A 16349-nucleotide genomic window follows, 5' to 3' on the forward strand; every position below is an offset into this window, starting at 1 on the left:
CATAAGTATTACAATTGTTCAGAGAAGTTGTTGCACACTGTTTAAGTGGTTAAGTGGGTGATCCTGATTGGTGCAATAAGCCCCCACCTGTATTCTTTCAGGAGGCAGGTGTTTGACTGATGGACATTGTATACAAAACCAAAGCTAACATTTGTTGCACTTGAATGAATGCGGTATTAACTGTTTGGTTTATGATGTGTGAAGAGGTGGACACTTTTTGCAATAAAGTCAAGTGAGTGGCATGGGACTTTTTTGTAATATATTTTGTTACAATCACATGTACATTGTCAACTTTATTGTTTTTTAGAAAGTAGTTTGATCTACTTTTTCTAAGTAGCTTTAGTCAACCAAACTTGATTTCTCCTCAGAGTAGCTTTGCTGTCGTTCAGCTTCTTCCAGTGTGAAGTAATTGGTAGCTTGCAAAGTTTGCCAAGTAGCTGCCTACAAAAAAAAGTTGTTATAGTTAGACTGACATTACTAAAATGATTTTGATAAGAATATCTTGGAGGAAAGACTCAGACAATAAAATTAATTATTGCCACGTGATTATATTTTGATGTAGTTTGTGTTTCATGTTCTAGTGCAGTGCAGTTTTCATCTTGTAAATGAACAGAGGTCATCACTTGAACAGCTCCTCCAGCAGGATTTTCTTTCAATCAGCGCCTGCAGACCTCGCGCCTGTACGTCATACTGGAAATCCACTGGATCCACTGGATCCACTAAAATATGTGAAGTTGTCAGATCCTATTCATTTTCTATGGAGAACAGGAGATCCGTCCATGCGTTGCATGATGGATAATGCACAACAAGTAGACTGCCCATGTGCTGTCCATGACTCCACCTTAAATTAACCATTAAAGAACTGGGTGGACATCACTTTTCTTGTGCTGCATTTAGATTACTTTCACTCGTGTTTAAACCTCTGAAACCTGAGTGAATTGTTGTTTCTATGAAAACACTGGAAAAAACAACTTTGCAAGAAATGTTGTGCAACAAAAAATATATTAACCATAACCATAACCATATTATTTATTATATATGTATATGTATATATATATATATATATATATATATATATATATATATATATATATAATTTTTTTTTCTAAACACTTTTTGGGGTCATTTTCTTGTGTTTGTTTGTTTACCTTTCTTTATCTTTTTTGCTTATTTTCTGGCAATTTTCTTGTAAATTTTTACATTTTTTTTAAACTTACTTCTTGTTATGGTGTGTGTCACCCCCTTCTCAGGCTTTTGAAAAAAATCAAAGCAATATGCTTGGGTTGCAAAGGGTTAATGCAAATGTTGAACAACTGCCCGAGCTGGTAAAAATCACTTTTTGAAAATACCAGACAACTGCTGTGATTAAAAGTGAGCAGCTTGCCTCTGTGTTTGCCATGTTAACTTGTGTGATAGTTAGCGCTGAGGTTACGTTAGGTCTTTCATGTGTCAAAGGTGAACTCATTTGAGGTTCTATTGTGGCTTCAGATCTGGGTAGCGGGCTTACTATATTTGTTTCTTTTTCCTCGTTCATCCATTACTTCCAGCAGCACACCTAGATTTCTAGTAACACTCGGCCTTATGATGATATTTTTAGTTTGACAGGTAAGATTAGAGCAGCCAGATAAGCTTTAAACTTCTCTCAGCTGTTTTCAGCTGCAGCAAGTCAGTGGGGATTTTGAGGGATTAGAAATGTGTTTTTGTTTGGTTGACTTTATGATTTGGCACCATCGTAGCCCTTTTTGTCCCTCGCCTCACTCGACATTTATCTGTTAACCCTTTGAAACCTGAACGAATTGGCTTGACTTCTGTCAAAATCATGGGAAGAAGACAGCGAACAACAAAAGAAAGGAAAAAAATAGCACGAAAGTATTAAAAAGTACAAGAAAATTACCTGAAAATTATTATTTTTTAAATTTTGAAAAAGAAAATGAAAGTGACATTTTTTAACCATTTTCTAAATCTACTATTTTCTTGCAATTTGTGGAACATTTCTTACAAAGTTGCTCATAACATTTTTTTCCCATGTTTTTGAAAGAAAACACATAAATGTGCTCAGAGTTAAAAGGTTTAAATACTTGTGAAAAGTGTCTAAAAGCAGCACACGGAAAGTGATGTTGATCCAGGTTTCAAAGAGTTAAGCAGGAGGCTTGTGCCATCATATTTTTTTTATTATATGTTGGCTCACTTAACAATAAAAAGTAGTGTTTGTATGTTGCTTCTCTTATTCCTAGACACCTCCAGGTTAACATTAGATGTTAGGAGATGTAAAGAAAGCAAAGTGCAGGTGAAATCGCTTCAAGAAGGGATGTTTTTGCAGAAATGTTTTTGTGGACTGAAAGAATGATTACAGCATGTAATGACCCTTTCAATGTATGTAAAGTTGTGCATTAGCCTGGTAAAACCATCCTAATGACATAACATTCTGTTTCACTCTCTGTGTCAGTCTGGACTCCCTGCCACCACAAATTACAATCCATTCGAGCCAATCATGGATCCCCACTGTAGTTGAAAACCTAAGCAGCTAATCAGGAACTGCGTTGTAGGTGATGACATAGCATACAGGGCACTGCTTGCAGAACAGTAACACACTGCATGCGTGTGCAGCTTGTGATGGCAGCCTTGCCGAACTGCTGCGTCCTGCACGCTTGTGGTGTTCATGCAGCGTTGTTGCTGCATGCTGCAATGAGTATTTATTTTGGTAGTTGAAAGCATATATTCTACTCATTAATGAAGCTGTGCAAGCAACAGCAGCATTATCGACGACATGGTCCTGCAAATATTTCACAATGAAATGCCTTGTGTCAACAACTGAGAGGGCTCTATCCACAGAAACGTTGCCAGAAAGCTTTGATTTTGAAACAAAACAACTTTTTATTTTGTTTTTGTTTCCTTATTTATTTGACTTCTCCTTTTCAGGCAGATGCTGAGGAAAGAAAGTAGTGGAAATAAAGAAAAATAAAATAAAGAAAGTGGGAAGAAGACAAATAAATAAAAGTGGAAAAACTAAAAAGTGGAAATATTATCAAATGGATAGTGGGGGAAAAGACTGAACATTAGTAAAAAAGAAAGAAAGAAAGACCAAATAGTGGAAAAAAAGAAAGAAAAAAGAAAGTAAGCAGTGAAGAGACAGAAAGAAAGAAAGAAAAAGTAAGCAAGTGAGAAAGAAAAAAGAAAGAAAGAAAGAAAGAAAGAACAAATGGTGGTAAAAAAGAAAGAAGAGAGAAAGTAAGCAGTGGGAAAAAATAAATGGAAAGTGGTAAAAAATTAAATAAATAACTTATTAACTAACTAACTAACTAACTAAATAAATAAATAGTGGAAAAAAGACAGAAAGAAATAAAGAAAGAAAGAAAAAGAAAGAACAATTCGTTTGTTTTTGTAGTCGGTACCATCACCTCTCACAGTGTCTTTGTGTGTTGTGTCGCCCTCTGCTGTTTTTTTTCTGACAAGACTCTTTCAGGAATGTGCCAACATACCCAGGTGTAACTGTTTGTTTGATTTGTTTTGCTTTACTTATTTGTTTGTTTCACATTATAAGGGCAAACCTAACAGCGTCCATTGTCATCACTGTAAGGGTTAAAAAAAAAAAAAGAAAGAAAATCTGATCTGCATCAGATCGATAACACACATTTAATAAATTATCACGTATTTAGGCATAAGTCCAGTTTGACACCTCCTGGTATCCATGTGGCTGTTACCCACCTCCTGTTTTCTCCTCTTCTGTGTTTTCCATCCAGTTCGCAGCCCTCTCCTCCTTGGGGAGCTCCTGCTGCATTCAGGGTCCCCTCGTAAAGTCCAAGATTTGGAAGATATATTCATTCATGTAATATGTTTTGAGCGTTCTTATTGATAAGAAATGAAAAATTACACATCGCATGCAATAATAAAACCGTTCTCATGTAACAGGATGGTTTTATTTTGCAAACCACGGCTGTCCGTTATCTCTAAAAGGTTATTGTGACAGACTGGTCTATAATGTATGTCACTGATGTGTTGCCGTAGCGCAGAAAAAAAGTATTTTCGGGGGATTTCCGCTGTTTTGGGGAGCTCGTGCATGTGTGGAGGACGCGCACGGCAAGATTATCCTTTAAGAACTTTTGCAACGACACATTTGTGAGACAATGCCATGATTCATGGCCATCTTTTTTCTTTCTTTTTTTTTCTTTCCAAAAATTAACTCTTAATTATTGGGCTGAAACACAGGTAAGGTGTGTTTTTTTTTTCAGGCGCTTACAATGACAGTCGGGTCCTGTGCTCGGGTCCTTTTTCTCCACACCAGGAAGAGCTACAGGTAAGAACAATTCTTTACTATTATTAAAGTATACGGTCAACTACAATAAAATAACTAAATATATCTGCGACTAACTAACAATTCGTACTTGTTAATGGGAAATAGAGCTCAGGAGATGCGACGCGTGAAAATGTCAAAACCGGTCTGCACACCTGTCTGCTCTGGACGCCAAAGTTTTTACATACAAGTTAAAACATAACTGAACATTTATTTCACATCAGACTGGATGTTATGAATAAATGACAATCGTGTTTTACAAAGCCTAACTTACCAGTTTAAGTCGAGCTCCTGCACTTCACATTTGTTTTCACTGCCAAAAAGTTAAAAACTAATGATGACAATTATAATTGTAGATTTTTTTCCGAGCTTTTTTGTTTTTTAGCCTGGCCATTTCTTTCTGTAGCTTTTAAAAAATAATTTCCTAAATCTTTTAGTTTGTGTAACATTTCTTGCCAAGTTGCTCATTGCCTTTTGCCCATGTTTTTGGAAGAAATTGCACCAGTTTGCTCAGGGTTCAAAGACTTAAATACTCGTAAAATGCTTCTGAAAGCACCACAAGAAAAGTGATGGTGCTCCAGGTTTCAAAGGTTTAAATATGAGTGTTGAAATAAAAACACAACTGCATCATGCTGCGCAGCTAAACTGTGTATTTCTTTTTTAAAACTATGCGAAAGATTTCCAAGGTTGGCACAAACATCTCGTCCAAATATTAACAAAGCAATTAAAATATGAGAAAATAGATAAATAAAGAAATAAATATAAATAAAATAAATAGCTAGCACCAGGTTGTACAAACAAGCTCTGTTATGCATAAAACTGAGACAGGATAAAAACTCCAAAAGTTAGCCTAATATAACTTGTGATCCTGGCTGATAACAACAAACACAACACAGCTAACACAGTTTCTGCTACATTATAATTATGAGTAAATATCTGATACTTTAAGACTTTTACTCAAGTAATGTTCCAGTTACATTAACTTAATTTTTAGTTAATCTTTTAAGATACCAAGTATGGCTTTCAGGCACTCCATCCACAACTGTTTATGCATATTTTTGTATTGTAGGCTAATGACAAATTTAATTTCATGTATCTATTTGCACCATTAAAAACAGTAACACAAAACAGGTCTAAAGAATACAGATTTGGGTCCTGGAGAGGTTAGAAACCCAAATGGGCTTGTAGAAATACCTCACCGAAGGCAGTGCAAGAAATAACAAGTATTACAATGAATACCAATACTTAGATACAAGCAATATGCAATGATGTCAGCAATAAACGACAAATATATCAAGACAAATGCAAACAATATCTAAGCTATTTTGCACAAAAACAGACCAATATTGCACAGGAGCTCAAACATAAAACACATTTTCCAAATCCTGCGAAATTACCACTATTATTTACTTATTCATGCACGGTTGAGCTGAGTTATTATTTTTTCCCACAGTCCTCGAAGGTAGCACCCTATCGCAGCATCGGCGGACCTCTCAGGTGTCTCTGCTGCGCGGCCGCACGGCGGAGCCAATGGAGGAGCGATAAGTGAGCGGCATGGCGGACCGAGAGAAGCGGAAAACCAGCCCGCCGTCTGGCCGCAACATCCAGGTGAACTCCCCGGCCAGCTTCAGGTAAGCGCCCCGGTGGAGGGGAGTCTGCGGGAGGGGGTGCGGAGCCCGAAGCTCCGGGCTGGAGGCTGGCGGAGGAGCGGTGAGTCCGCGCGGCTCTGCAGAGCTGGAGCTGCTGCCGCCGGTGCTGCTCGCAGCCGCTGCAGTTGCGCTTGGCACCGCTCAGCTTTGCGGATTGAAGTCGCAATGTGTTGTTGAGTCGCATATTTTGTGTTTGGGCGTGTCTGCTGCTGGAGAAACCCAGACGAGCCTCTGTGCTCCGTGCATCTACTAGAAGCGTTAAATTGTTAATTATGTCGCAGACTTTTTGTCTCTCTGCTCCAGAGAGAAACCCCCTGAAGAAGTGTCCAGTTGCTTTACGAGTTCCAGCTTCGAATAGTGACTTCATGTTGGCCTCATGGCCTGCTTTATGGTCATTTCCCCCCTTGCATCAGTATGCTTTTAGTCAAGAATAGTACTTTTTGTCCGTAGTTTCTTCATTATGAGCTATTATGAAAATATTGCTTACTGTTGTTATCTCCCTGTGGTCGTTGCAACCCAACCAGACATTAATGCTTTTATTAACAGCTTATTAATCTTTTATAATTAAGATATTGTATATTGTGTGTACAGGACACATGAGTTTGCAGCAACCTTATCAGTGCTATAGCTGTATCATCACTCTTTTTTCCCCCTGATACAGGCTGTTTAGTTTGGGTTTGACCTATTTGCAGTGAAAATTGAAGTTTGGCAGAAAGATATATTTTTACTGTTTTAATTTATCTTTTTTTTTTTTTTAAAAGAGAAAAAAGTAATGATTTATTACATTTATTTTATTTTGTTTTGTTTGATCCATTTTCTTTTATTTTTTATTTTCTATTTTTAATAATGCTTCCATTCCTCCATTATAGTCATTTTTTGAAAGGGTAGCTTAAACCTGGAGGTTTGGAAACAAAACAAGCAAACAAAAAGCAACTCAGCTACTTTTCTAACTTTATTTTTAAATTTTTTTTGTATTCTTATTTATGAATGATGGAAATTGTATTTATCTGACATAACTAATAAAGACATACATGTAAATATAACAAATTTATTATATAAATTGATTTAATAAATGTATGGTTTGTAGTTCATAAGTCACATCCCCTCCCTCATAATTAACTTAGGTGAATTTTCACAATCAGTTAGTGGGAAATACTTTTTTCCCTAAATATCACATATTGTCTTATTGTAGCATTTTCTGCTTTTGGCTATTTCATATTAGTCTAAATCTCTTTTAATTCTTGGACTGTTCAGACTGAAAAAGCAGCCTGAAGATTCGCCACGAGCTCTGGGAACTTGTAATGTGCATTTTATTGTCTGGAATTAATAAGTAATGAGTTGCATGAAAGCAGAATTAATTGGTTAGTCAATAATGAAAAAAAGAAAGCTTCAGTACAGGTAACCCAGAGCTCATCAGGTAGCTGATCAGTCAGAGCTGATTCACCCTGCAGGACAGGACCAGGTCGCATCAACATGTGAGAGCTGAGCAGGGCGAGGGATTAGCTGCACGCCGCTGACATGCTTTTATACTCTGTATGTCACACACACACACACACACACGCACACACGCAGAGAAGCATACAGTGCTGCCCCGAGGAGAAGCTGTGATTCTTCGGTGGCGTGACTGAGTGGATGGAGGTCTGTGATCAATATTCCCCAGTGAGACAGCAACACACACACACACACACACACACACACACACACACACACCCCCCTAGGCTGAGTGTGTCCTTCCCTGTCTCATTAGCAGAGCTGCAAACATGCAGATCCAGAACCATCTTTCTTTAGACTTTTATCACAGTGGCACATCAGAGTCGCTCTGCCAGTGTTTGATTTGTCTGACAAAAAAATATGAGTCTCAAAGTTATGCGGGACAAACATCAAACTGCCAGGAGAAAACAAGCAATAAAGCCAGTAACAAAATTTCAAAAAAACAAAACAATAAATGGCACAACCGTAGCTCCCTAATCAGACTCTTAAATGTAAATTCAGTTTCAATTCAATTTAACAATTTATTATGGACAATAAAAGAATAATAATAATAGCATAATGAAATGAAAAAGGAACATAACCTCCCAACCCAAAAAAAAGATAAATAAACAAATCCACAGTGAATCAGGTATGTACATACAGATATGAACACCAGCGGCTCCTTAAACCTCAGTGGTCTCATTTTGGCTAGAGCCGAAATAATGCCATTTTCAGATTTGACCCCCTTTAACATATACCGATAAATCAGATTTCTTATTACAGCAGAAGTAATTCAGTAAAAAAAAAATGCTGTTAGTCAATTTTGACTTAATTCAGTAAATAGTACTGTTTGTTGCAGGGAAAAAGAAATAGGCTGTAAAATTAACAGTTTATCATAAAACACATTGCCTGGCAGCAACTTAGTGACAATACAATCAGAAAATGATCAGTTTCTTGCTTTGAATTAAATTAGGAGATTGAATTGTGTTGCTATGATATTTCAGAGTTGTATTCATCCTGAGAGCGAAGCCAGATAATCCACAACCTCAGGGTTGGCCCGTTCCCAGAGCAGCCATATGTTGGCATGCTTTCCTCCGTCACCCTCCCTGCCTCCACACGCTGTGGTCGAATCCTCCGTCGCTCCACGACCTGCTGCTGTTAGAGAGCAGACAGTCGATCTGCTGCCGTCTGTGCGGCTCTCTGTGTGGAGATATTTGGTGACTGAGACACACGAGCAGCTTGCCTTTAAATCTAGATTTCAGTAGCTCTTCAAGCTTGTGACGGATTAATAAAGTTAATGACTCGTCATCAAAAATTGAGTTGTCATATGAGTACAACATTTTTCTGTTTTGTTTTCTAAAGTCAACTATGCCTGCCACATGTTTCACTGTGCAGAGGGAAGCGTGCAATACCTGTTATTTACAACACTTAGCAACTCACTTACTAAAGGTAAAAGGAAAAATCCATACTTGTGATTTTGTGGTGAACTATCCCTTTAAGTAACATAAACGCTCGTTCAGCTCTCATCATTTGGTCATTGAACCCGTTGTGCTCCGCTAAAACGCTGCTCCTGTCACACTGCATCGATAGACCGTGAACACACAGCCGCACAAACACGTCAGCAGTACTAGTTAATAATATTCACGCTGAGCGATGACAGCAACGTTAAAAATAGTGTTTTTAGTGACATTTCTGAGGTCCACAACTGTAAAGTGCTGAAAACTGCGTTTGAACATCATCATTGTGTTCAAGCTGGAGATGAAGAGAGACTGTTCAAACATTCAAACCTCAAACCAGATCCACACTGACTGTCATTCCCCCGAATTACAAAACTCTTTCACACAATAAAGTAAAGACAATTATGAAAAAAAAGCTGCAAGGATGACCGTTTTTATTCAAAATATGTACTGATCAACTTTACCAGTTTTTTACTAAATTGGGTGCCGCCAGAGTTGGTTGAAAATATCAATATTGCATAATATTGTAATATTTTGTGTCAGAATTGTTTTAGTACATGGACACTAATAGAGCTGGGCAATATGAAAACATTATGTTGTATTGAGATATGAGACTATATATCGTCTTAGATATTTGAAATTGTTATATCATTATTTGGATTACATTTTTTTCCTGATTTCAAAGTTTGCATTTCCGTAAATCATGTACTTTTCTCAACATATCACAGTTCTACTTGTTTTAATACTTATATTTACCCACTTAACCCTTATATCTACATTACTAATGATTATTGAAAAACAATTAGATTGTGTTAATTTATTTTTTTTTTAGTACCAATAACCATTGCTACAATATTGTCACATCAAAGTGGGAATTTGGTTAAAAAAAATTATGAAAAGATTTAAAATATCCATATATATGTATGATTTATCAAGATGCAGCCTAAAATATGGCAATATCATTTTCAGCTCATAGAGACACAGAGTATCTTTTTTAAAAAATTATATAACTAAATATTGCAAATACAAAATAAACTACTAGTAGCATACTAAATCAATTACTTTATAACTCCACTAGATACACTTTGCAAAAATAAAAATGATTACAGTGAGAAAAATTTTAAAACTTAACCATGTCAGATAAAAATAAATAAATGTCCTTCAGGAAAATACTTTAGTAGTAAAAAAGTAATAATAATAACAATCACATTACACATACATGTTACTGCAATAATCAGCATATGGCAAAATGTTTAAAAGCACAGAAATATTGTGTGGTGATATTGTTTATAACATCGTATCGCGATAATGTCACATCATGATAATATTGTGATAATATTGTATTGTGATGGTATTTTGATAATATTGTATCTTGGTAATATTGTATATATATACTATATAATATGTAATATGAGATCACGACTGGGAACAAGATTTTTTGCAAAAAATCAATCAGGACACCTCTGCTGTCTGCTTCTCTGTTTAAATGTAGCAGTTAAGTAGTTTGAAAGCTATAAGTTGTGTTTTGGCGATTTATGGAGCTGAGCTCGACGGATGGAGACTGACTTTCATGTCTCACATCAAATATTTAGATGAACTGTAGCTTTAAATTTTCCTGCATTGATCATCTGTGGCACGAGATGGCAGCAAGAGATCCTTTCACTTAAGCACACCATTTATATCTCTCTATGTGTGTGCAAAACTGCATGTATGGCGCGACAGGGCAGTGCAGGACTGCAGTCCATTTTGTGAGGCATTGTGTGGGAAAATGAAACTAGTGAAACCAGAGATCCCTCTTGAGGCAAAACTAATCCCTCTCATATGCGGTTTAATATTTATCTGGTTTTAAATGACAATTCTGGTTTATCATTTCAGTTTCCTGCAGTTTTGGGGCGGTTGAAGAGTGTAAATTTGAACATATGACATTAGGGCTGGGCGATATATTGATAATATATCAACACGGCCCTTTGAGACTAGATATCATCATAGATTCTTGCTGTTGCAATATCGTATGTGTTGTCTTTTACTGGTATTAAAGGCTACCTTACAGTAAAGTGATGTTATTTCTAAACGTTTTAGACTGCTCTAGCTGGGCTGTTATTTGCCTTTACCCACTTAGACATTATATCCACAGAATAGATGAAAGCGCCAATCATTAACTATACATTCAAAAAATAAAAAAAATACTGTGATTTTCACCCAGCCCTACTTGCATATAGTTTTTTCCCGTTATATTTAAAAAATGGATAATAAAAACAAATCAGACTTATTGAGCATATGTTTTAAAAAAGCAAAAATCAGTGAGCACACAACATGAAAGTGCAGGAGTGTCCAGGATCTCTCCCTCTCGCTCTCCCTCGCTCTCTGATTCGACGGCAAACCCACTTTCTTTCCTTTCATCTTTTTACTGCGGCTTCCAAACTGACGTGACTCTGCTGACAAGATCTGCTCAGGCGGATGAATTCACAGAGTGAGGGATGTGGAAAGGATGTGAGTGAGAGAAAGAGCGGAGAGAGATGGGGGAGGTTAAGCAGATTTAAAAGTGTCAGTTTCCCTGATTCACTGCATCTGTCTTTTTTGTGCTCTGATGTTTTCTGTGGGGAAAAAGGTTGATTTCAGGGGTTTTAAACACAATTAGCTTGTGTTTTTTATCCTTAGAGGGAGAGAGAATTTAAATGGAGCTGATTTGAATTTCACAGTAGAAGCTGACTGAGTGGACAGTTATTGCTCTGGTTGCAGTCTCCCCCCCTACACTCATTATTTACTGCTGTCGCTCAAATCTGCTGACATGGCACGTTCCACCTAAAGGCACCTCCCCTCTGCTTATACAGTCCATCCCTCTCTCTCTCTCCCCCTCTCTCTCTCTCTCTCTGTCTCTCTTAGGATTTTGACATTATCTTTGAAACAAGCTTGTTTTAAAGATATGCTTTTATTCCTATTTTTTCTTTGTTTTAATTAGTTTTTATTTATGTTGAAAAAACTCACTCATAAAACTAATTTTTATTTATTTATTTACGTTTCTTTGCTGCATTCATGTTGCCCATAATAATAATAATAATAATAATAATAATAATAATAATAATAATAATAATAATAATAATAATAATAATGATAATAATAATTTGAAAATTAAAAAAAACACAAAATACTTTAGCTTAGAGAAAAGATGTGTAAATCAGAAAAAATGAAATATCTTGTTTTTACAAATAAATTTGATGTAAAATATTTGATCAAAGTACAGTGAGATACCTTCTTGTATTCAGATCTGCTCTCATTTTAATTTGCTGGTTTTTGTTCAATCAAAAACTTTGAACAAATATATAGGGGACTTTGGGAATAGATACTAATCTCTGATATATCATTCAAAATAGAGTGCTGGTTCTCCTGAGTTGAGATATGTAAACAGCAACCAATAATTATTTTCATTATTGGTTATTTTATTGATTTTTCTATAATCAATAAATGTAACAGTGTGAGGACAAAAGATCGATATGTGTAAGGCGTCACCTTCAAGTTGCGTATTAAATTTTACTCCAGAACAGTATATATTTTTGGAACATGGAAAATTGTTTCTTTTGTTTTGAGCTGTCAGGTACCATCAGATCAGTTTTAGGTCTCAACCTGTTTGGTCATTACAGGGTTAATTTACCACTGCTGATGAGCTGAACAGAAATGAAATGTATCCTTCTTTCTGCCGAGACAAACACAAATATTTATCTTTTTTTCTGATACAGAACACTTGAAGCATTTTTGTTTTTCACATTTCAGGTGTGTCGGGGGAAGTGTTGAAGCTCCTGCGGTGTGTGTGTGAGCTCCATAGGTTCTGGCCAGTTGCCGAGGTCTTGCGGTATGGCCATATGGCTGTGTGTTGGCAGCTTGGTGTGCAGAAACAAGGACTTAGTGTGTGATTGACCTCTCTGAAGGACTGATTGAAGCCTGGGGTTTGGTTTTGCAAAGCACAAGTGTTACATTTGCATATGCGCCTGTGTTAAGTTGTAATGGATTTTGCAACTATGAATGCACGACTGACTCAGTTGCTGTTGCTGTCATTTCGAGATGCATTCATTGACTTTTGGCCACTGGGGGGCAGAGAAGCATAATGACAAGACAGACAGGTGATACATTGGCATTTGATAAAGTTGTAATAGCTTGCAAAAAATCAAATGTATAAATGCCAGCAAGCACAGAGAAATATAATAACAAGGCATTACGGTCTTGTTTATGCCCACCTGATTTAAGTTTAATATATCCTCACCTTTTTAGCTCTGGTTTGGTTTCCAATTCCTGGAAAAATATCCCTCCAGGGAGCTCCCCTTACACTTTGGTACCCTGGGCCTTTGCCTGGTAGGCCCATTCATCAATCCCTCCATGCCTACAGGACGTTAAAATGCTCTATCAAACTGAATTCCAAAATAAACTAAAAAATGTATTTAATAAAAAAACAAACAAGAAACAATTGATCAGTGCAATCTCAATAAATTCCAGTATTCATGTTTAGGGCTCAGAATTACACTAGTCGCATCAGTTTTTGCTTTTAAATACAAATATTTGACTGTTGCTTCCTTTTTTTTCCATATAGAGTTGAGAGTTTGAATGGGTTTTGGCAGAAGGTTCAATGTGGCAGTGACATGCATGTAATCTAATAAACAAGCTAACTACGCTGACAACAGATCGGAAATTGTGCAACAGTTTTTGTCAACACTAGACACCTAAACAAAAACAAGAGACTGTAATGTAGTAAGTTGCTGTGAGCTGTAAATTCACTACTTCTAAGCAGAAACAGATGATAACGTTATCTCGGAGGGCAAAGCCTCTCTTCCTTGTGGCAGCCGACTCCGTCTCAACGAGACTCAGCTCATGATCTGGGTCAGCAGCGACCTGTAAGAGCAGCATGAAAGCGAGGTAGTACACTCTCTGCTGCTAGATCTGGGGACTGAAACGTCTTCACGCTGACTGATGAAAATAAAAACAACATTTTAAAAAAGAGAAAAAAGCACACAAGTGCTTGGCTTGATGGAGTCTCAGTTAACTAAGGGGTTTGCGCAGATCACTGTGTGTGGGTGTGTGGACACATTTTCACACAGATGCATTGATTTTGAGAGGAAGCACAAGCACCTGCCTCAACTAGCAGCACAGGTTTAAGGATAATTTAGAATAATTACAGCTTTATTTTTGGAGGTTTAGGCACCATTTCTGTTGACAAAAATAACAACATTGCAAAGTAATTGCTAAAATCTGGGAACACAGTGCTCAATTCGATTTACAACTGGAAAATTATTACTAAAAATGTATGTTGTAAACGTCCATCATAGTCTAACTTTAAAATCTGAGCAAATTGGCTTTATTTCTTAAAAAACATGAGGAAAAAGTGAGAAAAAATGAAGAAAAGAAATTACCCCAAAATTTGTAAGTAAAAGGTACAAAAAAAAGAAAAACAACAACAAGGAAATAAACTGGAAAAGTGCCTAAAAATAATAATTATATACTCTGCCCCAATATTAATGGTTTTTTTAACTTTCAAATTTCCCTGCATAATGAGGGATATTATTACATTTTGTTGGCTTGTTTACAACCTGTCTGGTCATCTGGCTGCTTGTGTTTTATGCCCTGTAAGACATCTCTATAACAGTGTTGCTGTCTGAACTGATAGATGAGGGCGAAAACTACAAAAAACTACAAAAATAAGACGCAAGTTGTGATAAGCTGTCGTTTACCTTTAAGAGGATGAATGGACAGGAAGAGAGAGAAGGGAAAATTTAGAGTCTTATGATCAACGAGGCCTCATGAATAATTGAGCGCGGCAGTGTTTTGCAGAGAGAGAGAGGGAGAGAGAGAGAGAGAGAGAGAGGGAGGAGTGTCCTCTTGTGTGTCTCCTGGTTGGGCTTGCCGCCGCGGCGTTGGATGTCCTGCTAACACCAGCACTTTCCTGCAGTTGCGTAGTAAATCTGATGCACACCAGACAGAGTAAACATCAACGAGAGTGAGAAAGAGAGAGGAGTAGATTATATAACACTACTCCTCTGTGGCAGATTCTGCTCCTCTGCTTTAAATAATTCCCCCCTATACCTTTCTCTTTCCTCTGGATGAGCAGCAGCAGCAGCAGCAGGGCTCTGAGTCGGACGCCTCTCCCATCGACCCAGAGGAGCTGCACCCCTCCTCCCTCTCCTCCGGCTCTCCTCGCTCCTCCCTCTCTCTAGCCCTCCCACCTTTCTTCACTTTAACCCCCCCCACTCCCCTTGCTCCTCTCTCATCCTCCTCCTCCTCTCCTCTCCTCTCAGCTGTGGATGCCCTCCTCACTTACAGTATGGACTCGGGAGGGGAAGGAGAAGAGGGTTGGATGGAGGACCAGTGGGAGAAATGGTAGGGCATCTCTCTGTCGTTCTTCCCCTGCGTGTTTTATTTTTACCGGCATGCAGCAACATGGCTGTGTGTGACCTTGTGAGCGTGGGAGCTGAGAAACATGCCTCCTTCTCGCTATCCTCGCATCTTAAAGCTTGGGACAGGCATGCCCTTGAAGGAGAGCAGATGCATGTGGCTGTGTGTATGTTTGTGTCTTAAGGAGAGAGTGTGCAGCAGAGGTTGATGGTTAATGTTGATTAAAAATAGGACCAGAGGAGAAAAACACATCACACTTTATGTTTCTGTGTGCTTGTGTTGTGATAGCTATATCAGTGTAGGAGAAACACTGTTTGGATGAATTCAGAGTTTGTTTTCATACAGCGGTTGATGAAGGAAGTAGGGGTGGTGAGGGGGTAAGGTCCTGAACCTTGTCCCAGTCCTGTCCTTGCAGGAGGACAACACTGATGAATGAGCGACTGTGTGCAGCCTCGTAATCTGTCGGTAGGAGCATAAATGTTTGCATTATTTGGAGGAGATGGCGTAAAAAAGACAGGCCATGGTATACGTGCATCTGCTGTGACGAATTGAATCGTAACAACACAGCACAGATGTTAGTCCCGTGAGACTGTAGCATGGTGATGTACGCAAGTGTAAAATTTCTATAGTTGTGTGGCTGTCCTGCTCCCACTGAAGCAAATGTTGCAATAATTTAAACAAATGTGTGGGCAGAAACCTGCTTCTGTTTTGCACATTTTTTTTATTTTTTATGTATATATATTTTATTTTTAACCCAGCCGGATTTTGCTCATCAACAGTTTATTTGCATTTTTCTCTTCACTTGCTAATCCCGGAAGCATTTTTCTAATCTGCCTTCATCACAGCATGACCTTTTTCCACTATAAAAAGCAAAAACAGTGTCTTTTTTTGCAGCAGAAAATGTTAAAAGAAATCCCAAAACAACAACTTGTGTCTGTAGGTATATAAAATTCTGGCAAAAAATAGCATTAACTTGATCAACTCCTTTAAAAAAAATAATCAGGGATTTTTTGTGTTAAAACAACAACTGATTTCCCTTGACCTTGCATGCTACTTGTGAACAAACACTGCAGTCAACATTTACAAGCAAACAGTTTGTAAATCGAG

General features: G+C 37.6%; 1 protein-coding gene across 2 annotated transcripts in view; it reads left to right on the forward strand.

The window, feature by feature from the left end:
- The first annotated feature begins 4004 nt into the window (after positions 1-4004).
- mapk8ip1b (mitogen-activated protein kinase 8 interacting protein 1b) overlaps positions 4005-16349 on the forward strand; it is a 99706-nt gene continuing 87361 nt past the window's right edge. The window contains exons 1-3 of one of the 2 annotated variants that reach the window (XM_042490751.2): positions 4005-4116; positions 4230-4294; positions 5745-5922. In XM_042490751.2, coding sequence (XP_042346685.1) covers positions 5846-5922 — 77 coding nt within the window. In that variant the 5' untranslated portion in view covers positions 4005-4116; positions 4230-4294; positions 5745-5845. Of the gene's footprint in view, positions 4117-4162; positions 4295-5744; positions 5923-16349 lie in introns of those variants that run through there. The other variant, XM_088069370.1, reaches the window with a different exon arrangement.

This window comes from Plectropomus leopardus, chromosome 1 (genome assembly GCF_026936395.1).
Source record: "Plectropomus leopardus strain MGB_pleo_1.0 chromosome 1, ASM2693639v1, whole genome shotgun sequence".
NCBI lineage: Eukaryota > Metazoa > Chordata > Actinopteri > Perciformes > Serranidae > Plectropomus > Plectropomus leopardus.